This window comes from Neltuma alba, unplaced genomic scaffold, assembly GCF_004799145.2.
Source record: "Neltuma alba isolate B1F8T4 unplaced genomic scaffold, ASM479914v2 tig00010899_pilon, whole genome shotgun sequence".
Classification (NCBI taxonomy): Eukaryota; Viridiplantae; Streptophyta; class Magnoliopsida; order Fabales; family Fabaceae; genus Neltuma; species Neltuma alba.
Window position 1 is genome coordinate 69063 of NW_021635683.1, and position 10833 is coordinate 79895.

At 34.3% G+C, this 10833-nt stretch overlaps 1 protein-coding gene across 1 annotated transcript; it reads right to left on the reverse strand.

Moving 5' to 3' along the window:
- Positions 1-6887: 6887 nt before the first annotated feature.
- LOC114759766 (uncharacterized) lies at positions 6888-8742 on the reverse strand. Its single transcript, XM_028949012.1, has 3 exons — positions 8090-8742; positions 7290-7800; positions 6888-7157 (listed from the first exon to the last, which is right to left on the reverse strand). Exons 1-3 carry the CDS (start codon positions 8740-8742, stop codon positions 6888-6890), a joined length of 1434 nt encoding a protein of 477 aa, XP_028804845.1.
- Positions 8743-10833: the final 2091 nt, after the last annotated feature.

Below are 10833 nucleotides of genomic sequence, written 5' to 3' on the forward strand. Positions count from 1 at the left end.
ATGGCTTCAGTCAAAACCTCAGTTTTGGCCAGCCAAATCATAGTTTTCGGACAAGCTCATGGCCTTTGCTTTTGAGATGAAAAATTATAGCTGTTGGGGTAATAATTACTCCTGTCAGAGGTGAAAAATGAAAAACATACTTTCTCTCTCACTCCTTTGCCATCGCCCCTTCTGTGATTTCTTTTTAATCGAAGCCCTTTCTGTGAAATTTCCCAAAACATATCCGAATCATTTTCACAAAATAAAGATGGTACTCCCCTTAGTCCCCTCCCATCTCCACCATTAATAAATATCAACCATCTTACAAAATATGCCTCAGATGCTGGTGCTTATATATAACAATCTTCCAGGCTTCCCATCCTTTTCCCCTCCAATAACCTCAAAATATATGTGCACATATTAATTATTTACTAATTACATTTTCTTATATATTATTAATTGTGTTGGTAAAAAATATATTATCAACAAACTTATTTCTTCAAATTTAAATATATTATAAAATCTATTTTTTATGTAATTATCATATTAGCTTATGTTTTTTTAGTAATTTGCACATATAAAAAGTGTTTCTGATAACAACTATTCAAACACTCTAACTTTATCAGAATCACTTTTTCACAAAATCTATTCTTCACAAAATTTATTCTTTCAAGAATCTATTCTCCAGAAGTTATTCTTCAAACTATGGTTTGGTTTTATCCAAATGCCCCCTAAATCACAAAGCGAAAATTTTTTGGGATTAAAAAAAGAGAAAATAGAGATTACAGTGAAGTATCAGGAGGTTAAATATGAGGATTAAGATGATAAAGGGCCAGAGGTTATGTTAAAACCTCAGCAAGAAGATTCCTCATGTTAAATCCTAATAGGGATCTAATTGCAAATTTGAAAAGTTTCGGGTCAGAAAGGGTAATGATGGAAAGTATGTCTCAAAATTTTAGAAAATTTGAGAGAATGGGAAATGAGGTTTTAAGGCCCATATTTATGACTTTTATTTTTGGTTGTGATTGTTATGGATGGTAGTGGTTGTTATTTTGATGACCTTAAAATGCTTCAGCCTATTTATGATTAGTTTTAGTTGTATTTCTAAAATCCTAAAGTTTCACGATGGATTTGATACATATGTGAAAATCAAGTGTTGGTTATTTCTTACTATAGTAACTATTTTTGCTATTATAGATAGTGACTAGTGCTTTATTATGGATATAAATTTTTAATAACCATAGTAGACTTTTATTTGATTAGTTTTGCTCTTTCTATAATAATGGTTGACTTTTCAAAGGGATTAGCAAAGTCTTTTATAACTATAATAGTTTTCAATTATATGATTTATTCATTCTACCGTAATTATTACTTTTTTTTTGTTAACTTTTTTCTATTATATTAATCTTTAAAGAATTAATTATTGTTTTAGAAATAAGTAATTGTACATGTGTTATGAGGGTTGTTACAAATATAATAGTAAAATTTAAGAAAATTTTGTATAATTTTTTTGCCAATGAAAATTTTTTATAATCTACTCTTTAATATTTTCTATATGTGATTGTGAATAATAATTTTTTTCAATTAGGCAGAAGATTAATAATTTATTCCAGTTTCCAACTAAGTCCCAGCCGGTAAAACCAATTACGCGAAAAACAAAAAACAAATTAAGGACACCTCGTGCTGAATATTGCACGGCTTGAGAAAATGGACTTTGTCTTCTGCAACACACATACATGCTTGTGATAACAATTATTTATGGAGATTCACTAATTTGAAAAAATGTAAACGATTATTTAAATATTATATGACAAAACAACAAAATGTATTATCTAACTCAAATATCTCTACTCATAACATTATTCACAATTTATTTTTTTTATAATCAAGAAAACATTAAATACTACTCTGCATTACAAGAAATATACAAATGAGACTCATCTAAAATACCTAAATGAAATCCAGGAGGCATTGCTAAAGCATGCTTAGCCATCATATCAGCTTCAAAGTTCTTTTCTCGTTGAAGATGTTGACGATCAAAAGACCAATCACATTAGAGCATTATATTGCATGGCTTTCTAGAATCAAATTTCAATTATCATGAACCAACAAGAGTTGGTCCAATTGGTAAAGAGTTGGTTCATAATCTACAAAGTCGTGAGTTCGAATCCTGATGCCGATATGAGGACTTTGTTGGTGGGTAATCTATAAGTATCTCTGTAAGCACTCTCTGAGCCTGGAGGTATGCTTTGCCTCTGGTGAGTTTCCGAGACCGAATTCCCTTAAACTTTAGTGTTCAAAAAAATTTTCAATTAATTTCCATCCTTGATCAACTTAATTGCATTCAAAGAATTGTTCCTCAAACAAACTTGTCTGTAATTCTCATCCCATGCCTTTTTCAGAGCAATAAGATACGCCCAAAGTTCCTCTATTAAAGGGTATCCATTTTGTATATTAAGTATGAAAGCTTCAATTGGATTTCCTTTGGGATCTTTAATAACACCCCCACGTCCCATCATGCAACTCGTATGAGAATAAGCTTCATCAACATTGATAAACGCCGACCATTTCATCTCTATCCGAGTGCGGCTCTCGTTCATAGCTATAATACCTTTGATTTTGACTTGATTATCAATGTTGAGCCTTAGTTGCACTAAAGCTAGGGAGAATGGCTTCAGCTTTGACTAGAAGCCCAAAAACACTAGCGTTGGGAGTCTAAAAAACTTTCTCATTGCGTTATTTCCAAATATCCAACAAACAATGACAAAGAACTCTTTCTAGGGTCCATTATACTGCCCTACTTTTTCATTAAGATTCATACAACATCAAGTCACAGCTGAAGAATCTCCTATGTAGATTGGTTTTAACAATTGAAAGCCATAAAGATTTAATCTCCGCGTAGTCCTACACAAGCATGTAAGGAATCCTCAATGTCTCAACTGCACCAATTGCAGGAGGCTGTTTCACTAATGTCCCTCTTTTTTCTCGCTTCATTGATAAGTAAGTTGTTATGCAACGTCAGCTAAAGAAATGACTTACACCTATGTGACAGGCTTAGCTTTCAACTCAATCTATATATTATACAATTTTATAGATATTAAATACAAATAACAATAGTAAGTATGAAATGACTTTCGTTTTAGTTTATACATAATTCGAACTTGTCATTTACATTTATCTTTTTGTATGTTAAATAAAGTAATAAAGGTTTAAATGCAGTTCATGCAAAGGAAACTACATAATACTACCTCTCGTTCTAAATAAGAGAATTACATAACTAATTTAGATGTTAAGAAAATTAGTTAAATTTGTAATTTATGAAAAATAAGGATTGACTCAAAGTACCATATTTAATCATTTGCATTGCAAAAATTACTCTGTTAATAAAAAATTTGTTAATATGTGCAATCAATAAGGAGAGTTTAAAGAAAAAATATAATTTTAAGAGACAAAATAGATTGATATCTTATTTTTAGAATTACAACAAACTCTTTTATTAACTCTTAGATTTAGGACCGGAGGGAATATTTTGTATTTTTTATTATTGACCCTTTGATTACTATGAGCAGTAGGCTGCATAATGACCGGACCAAATTGTGTTAGTGCCTAACTTGTGGTTTAGTCTAGAAACATGTTCGAGTTTGGGGAGGCAGCCTATGGTCCAGTCCAACCAAAGCTTAGCCAGACGCCAGACCACACCAAGTTTGGTCTGCCACGTTTATGGCTAGTGTGGCAAATTGAAATACATTTTGTTATGAAAAATGTTGGACCTACATAAGGGAGAGCAATGCTAAACCATGAAAATACCATAGATTTGAAACGCTAGACAAGCTCAAACCAGATGACACTAAACTTTAAAAACCATATCGTACAAAAACATCAAAGACCTTCTGCCATTAAAAAAAACTGAAAAGAACAAGAGCATCACATCAAACTTGAGTTGAATCCAGAAAAATCAACCAAGAATGAGGGAAAAGACAAGAAGAAGAAGGAGAAAGGAGAACCTCAATAGTCAAGTTAGAGTCTTTGATGAAGAATTTGAGTTTATTATTACTTAGTTGCTATGTATATTACATAAATAAAATATATATATATATATATAGATTTAAATATCCCAATATAGCTAGGAAAATCTTAGCAAATCCTAAGTAATGATAAAATGTAATATAGGGTTTAGGTGCAATTTTAATAATTAAGTTTTTGGTAGAGAGTATCTAGCACCAATAAATTTTGACTATGGCGGCAGCCTAATCAATGTCACTCTCAGAAGCTTGGACTATGGCGGCAGCCTAATCAATGTCACTCTCAGAAGCTTGGACTATGGCTGTCGTTCTCTCTCCTCAAAATTGTTGGAGCCATCTTCAGAAGCTTCGAAGAGGACTTCAATCTTGTCAAGAGTGTAAGTGAGGCAAGTCATGAGCTTGGTTTTTTTGGAACTCAAGCAGGACATTCTTGTTAACACCCTCGAATTTCACAATGAAGGACACGGGCCCAACGTAGAACTAGCTTGTTGACATTGTACTTGCTAAGCTTGAAGGTGAATGAATCAACTTCGCCATTAATGGTTGGACATAATTACAAAAAAATGAATGAATGAAAAAGAAGGAAACATATAGAGACAATGAGAGTAGAGGAGGCAAGTGTCAAGCCTAAAATTTTGGTGGCATCAGCACACTCTTAGTGAGGTCCTTGACATAAGGATGAAAAGAGTTAGTGTGCCTGGAAGTAAAAGGCTTCAAGTTGAAGGCCTTGGAAATAGAATAGGAAAATTTAAGCTGTCATGCTAATGTCTTTTACATTGTGTTTGGCTCGATGGAGGAAAGGAGAAGGGAGGGATTTTAATCAAAGAAGAGGAGGGGAGGGAAGGAGAAGGGTACAAAAAGGAGGGGAGGGGAGAGCAGGGGAGGGGAGGGAGGGAGAAAAGAGGAAGAGATTTTAATGATCTCCTGTTTGGATTGATTTGAGGGGAGGGGAGGGGATGGAGCAATTTTAATAATACCTTATTTTTCTCTAATAAAAAATTGACTATTTTAACCTCATAAAATTTAAATGAATTTTCTCACTTTTTTGTTTTGTTAAGATACAACTATATATATAATGCAATTCACCAATTTTGATTTACAAGACACAGTCACACACTTATAGGATATCAAGAACAAAAGTCGTGAGTGATAGATTTTAATCAGAGAAAAGACCTTGAAGGTGAAAAAAAATGTCGACGGCCTCTTGGAATTAGAAGAAAAGAAGAAAAAACGGTTCACAAATGCTCACTAATTTTAGAAACAATTATCTCAGCAACCTCTTACTAGATATTCAAAAGAACTCTCTTATGTAGAAATGTTTACGACTGATTAGGGGTTAACAAATCGAAAGGGTATATAAAGAATTAAAATATTATCTCTCATCTCCCCTCCAAAAAATCCCACTTTTGGAGGGGAGGCTAGAAGGGAAGAAGAGAGGAGAAGAGGCCCTTCTCTCTTTAAAAAAATATCTTAACCAAATAAGGGGAGGGGAGTTGCTCCCCTCCACTCCTAAAAAATTGCACCAGCCAAATAAGGGGTCAATGAAGTGAGACTAAGAGAGGGATTTTGTGTTGGGAAAGAAGAGGATCTAGAAATTTCTATTGGTGGCAGCTAAAGAGGAGAGAACATTAATGAGGAGAAAGAAGATTGACTAGGACAAAGAAAGGAGAAAAAACAAGTAGGACCCACTTTAAAATAGATGGACGTTTAGTCTGTTAATGCCTGTAAGAAAATCGCTCCAATTTTTAAAATTTGTATCTAATTTTGCACCTTTTAAAATTTATTGGTGCCAGATGCTTTTCGAGCAAAACTTAATTGTTAAAGTTATATTTTAACCTTGTAATCTAATCTAATCTTGATATAAATAAATGAGAAATAGATAACATTCAAATACATTTAAATAACAAATTATTAAACTAAATAACTATTGGGCTTGACCTATTGGCCTTAAAGTCCTATTTACAACACTTTTCCTCAAGTTGGGAAATAAATGTCCATCATTTCCAACTTGCTTATCAATTCTTTTGTTTTTTTTTTTTGTAAAAGGACAAAATGATATTAAATCAAAGAAGATTACATCATCGCAAACGATACAAACCTACAAGATTCATAAGAAAAATTGAAAAACAAAGGAAGAGGAACTACTCTAGTATTATAACGCTTCACACAAGATAAAAGTAAAAAAATGTCTTTCCAGGGTGGATCAACAGAGAGAGGAGGTTTAGGTGGAATTGTGATGAAACGTTTTTGCACGCAGCTCATAGTTAATTTTCGCTGCACCATAGAAATTCTTGTAATGCTGTTCCATTGAAGCATATAATTCCCTGACAGTGAGTAGTTCTTTGTTTCTTCACTTTATATAGAATAATATCCCATCCTTTCTGAATTGGGAAGTCTTTGCTCAAAACAGATTGCACAGGAGATTTGTAATTATTCATATCAGACTGAGGAAAAAAGGCTAACTGAGATAAAGAGTGTGCCATGTATCTCTGTGATAGTAGCAATTAAAGATACCTTCTTCCCTTGATGTAGGATTAAATTTTGCTTTTACCAGATAGCATTTAAAACATAGATAATTCCGCAAGCAACATTAACATATCCATCCTTGACTAGAGTAGGGAGAGTATTCTTTAGCCAAATAATAAGCTGTTGAAAACTATCATGGTGTAGTTTTATGTTAAGACAGCCAAACCATAGAGCTCTAGAGAAAGGACAGGATATGAAAAGATGCTCTAAAGTCTCCTCCATTCGACAACCAACAGAGCAAAAGCCAGAAATATTAAGGTGATGAGCCTTCAATACATCACAAGAAGGGATAGCATGTTTAATGCATTTCCAAGTAAAAAGCAACATCTTTTGAGGCAAAGGAAATTTCCAAATGAATTTCTAGAAATCATCCAAAACTACAATATCCCCATTAGTTAAAATGGAAGCTCCATCTTTTACCTTATATATACCCAAGGAATTTCCTTTCCATGCCAGTTTATCTGAGGTATCTGTGAAAGAGAGAGGAGAAGACATAATGGCTAAAGCTGAGGAACTAGGATAAAGTTGATAGATCAAGGATGAGTTCCACTCAACATTACTCCAAGAGGAGTTTCTATGCACTAAAAGATCCGCTATATATCGAACATTCGACATGTCAGCTAGATCTTGCTGCATTGGCCACCATAGTCAGTGATTAAGAGGAATGGATTTGCCATTACCAACTTTCCACTTCAGTTTGGATACTATAAGTTCCATACTTTCAGAGATACCTTTCCATATCCATGATGCATTATAAGGTACCTTAATCAAATCAGAAGAAGCAATATCAATGTATTTGATTTTCAAAGATGTTGCTAATAGTGATGGTTCTTCTGAAGTTAAAATTCTCCAAACCTGTTTAGCCAAACGAGCACTATTCATAACTGCCAAAGGCCTTAATCCCAAGCCCCCTTGTTCTACTGGTTTAAAAATTTCCTCTTTCCTAAGAAGATGAGCCCTCTTCTTAGTGTTTGTGGATCCCCAGGAGAAATTGATACAATAGGAGTCAATTTGCTCACATATGTGTTTTGGTATCTTGATGCAAGAAAAGACATGAATATTTACAGCCGCAAGCACTGATTTGATAAGAGCCAGTCTTGAGGCCTGAGATAGAAGTTTTGTCTGCCAATTAGCAATTCTATGCTTCACTGCATTTAACACTTGAGAGTATATTTGAGTCTTGCCTCTACCTGAATCAATCCAAGTGCCCAAGTACCTTCCCAATTTAGATTCAAATGAAAATCCAAGATATTTGGACCAGATACTCTTAGCACTGTAAGGCATATTGAGGCTAAAGATTAAGAAAGATTTGGACTTATTACATTCCTGGCCAGACCAATAACAAAACATATTCAAGATCAATTTGACAGAAGTGAGGCTCTTTGGAGCACATTCAAAGAAAAAAAAGAGAATCATCCGCATAAAAGAGATGAGTAATCGGGTGTGCCTTCTGACAAATTTTGATTCCCTTCCATGACTTACTAGCTTCCAAATGACTAATCATGCATGAAAGAATATTTGCAGAGAGAATATAAGTAAAAGGCGAGAGAGGATCTCCTTACCGTATGCTATTTGTTGGAGTAATTGAAGCAGAGAGAGATCCATTAAGCAGAATTTGATACTCCACTGTTGACAAACACTGTCTAATAAGATTAACCCATTTGGTAGGAAGATTCATTTTGATCATGATAGCAGACACAAAGTCCCAACAAAGCTTATCAAAAGCCTTAGCAAAGTCAATCTTAAGAGCTGTTATTTTCTTTCTTCTTTCCCTTGAAGAATGAATATGTGAGATTAAGTCCATAGCTAGTATTATATTATTTGATATTAGACAACCCTTGAGGAAAGCACACTGATTAGGGGCTATGATGTTGTCCAAAACCCCTTTTAGCTTGTTACTTAAAACCTTTGAAATGATTTTATAAGATACATTACACAGGCTAATTGGATGAAAATCCTTAAAAGATTGAGGCTTGTCAGTTTTGGAAATAAGGGCGATGAAAGTTTTATTCAAACTCTTAAGCAGAAATTCAGAATTCCAAAAATGAAGTACCATTTGGAAGATATCCTCACCTACTATGTCCCAATGCTTTTGATAAAAACTTGCATGGAATCTATCTGATCCAGGTGCACTCTCCTTAGGAAGATGAAAAACAGCTTCTCTTACTTCCTTTTTTGAAATCTGGGCCATAAGCTTTTGAACATCTAAGTCCATTAAAGTAGGTATTGGGATATGAGAAAAACCTGCAAGGATTTCGTCAATAGGAACTTTCTAATCCTTCCTAAAGATTGAGCTAAAATGTTGATCAGCCATTGCAGATATTTCCTTAATATCAGAGGTTCAATTGCCTTGGCTGTCTTCCAATGCCCTAATCTTATTATGAGCAGCTCTTCGATTAACTATAGTTTGAAAGTATTTAGCGTTACTTTCCCCTTCTTTATACCATTTCAACTTTGCCCTTTATGCCCAGTAGCTTGCTTCACAATCAAGAAGAAAGTCAAGCTCATGTTTTGCAGCCAGAAATTTCTAAGAGAAATCCTCTGAGTCTAAAGATGGACAACCTAATCTTAAGGAAATAGTATGAAGAGCTTGTTCTGTAGTAGAAATTTGATGAGAAAGATTGCCAATCTTGTATTTACTCCAACTTGAGAGAGATTTTAATGTTCTACAAAGTTTATTATGCACCTTGAAGGTGGGAGATCCCAACACATGGGCACCCCAACATGCTCTTACAATTTCCTTGCATTTATTGAAGTGAAACCAGTATTCTTCACATCTATACAACTTTTTCCTCACTAGAATATTTTCTGTGTTGAAAACAATTAGACTATGATCTGAGGCAGCAATTGGTAAAGTGAGAACAAAAGATGAAGGAAAGATTTGTAGCCAGTGCACATTACAAAAAGCCATGTCTAATCGTTCCAAAACAAAATCTGGACCAGTTTTGTTGTTAGTCCAGGTAAATGAAGGCCCATGTTGAGTAGTAGGGATCAACTACGCATTATTCAAACAATCAATAAAGTTGGCGATGTTTGAAGATGAACCAACCTTTCCATTTTTATCTTCTGCAGAGAGAAATTGGTTAAAATCACCTAAAATGAGCCAAGGTAGGCCAACAGAGCAACAAGTATTCTTTATCCAATCCCAAAGCACATATTTTAGGTTTGATCTTGGAGGGCCATAAACAAAAGTTATGGAGCAGGAAGGGAAGGTATCATTTCCATTAATCAAACAATGACAAAAGAAGGGGGATTAATCACAATTTCAACATTGAACAGGTCAGACCAAGTAATAAAAGTTGCCCCACCCTTAGAGACAGCATCAGTACCTGAAAAATTACCAAGTCCTAAACTCAAGAGAAGAGCAAGCAACATCAATACTAATCTTAGTTTATGCAAGAAAGAGAAAATCAGGCTTGTGTTTCAAAAAAAGCTGCTTGCATCTATGAACTGTCGTGGCCTTCCTGAAGCCACAACAGTTCCAACTTAATATCCTCATGGCTGCCCAGGAAGCTTTTCCTGGGCCAGTTCCCTAGCCACTTTCCTTGACATAGAATTCATGATGGTTGTAATCTTTGTCACCTCTTGAATGGTAAGGGAGATCTCCATCTGGTTCTCACAAGAAAGCATTTTTTGCATAAAGGAATCAGTCGGATCCTTTCCTTTAATTGCATTTTCCTTCCACTTTTGCTTACAAGTGCTTCTAAAAAGTTTTTTGACCAATGACCCGGTGCATGTCAAATCTTGAGACTTGAAATCGTTGAAACTTATCAATTCTTTATACTTCTTTATAGTTAAGGCTTTTGTTTGAATATTAGTTGTTTGTCATTTGTTTGGTGTGTGTATATAGACATGAAAATAGATTAGGCCTTGGTCAAATAAGCTTGAGCTTAAGCCCTATCCTGTATACTGGATTTTTTTTTAAGACTAAGGTCTAAGCCTTATGAGGCCTACCTACAATAAAGGCCTTGAACAATGCCTCTCATTTTAGGCCTTGAACGCTATAAATGCTTTGAGCCTGTTGAGGCTTACATAAATGTAGTTTTTTTTTTTTACAGACTTTAAGGCCTTCATATTTATAAATTGAGAATATTTAAAGCCTATACAAACCCTTTTTTTAATTTTTCAAAATTAAAATTCACTAAAAAACTAAAATTCATTTTTTTAAAACAAAACCTCAGCCAATAAATCTTAGTGCCTGTTTGGGTGACTCCCAAAACCATGGTTTGGGTGGGATGTCACCTAAACAGCATCAATTTTGGGCCAATAATCTGAAACCATGGTTTCAAGAGAAGTGAATCCATTC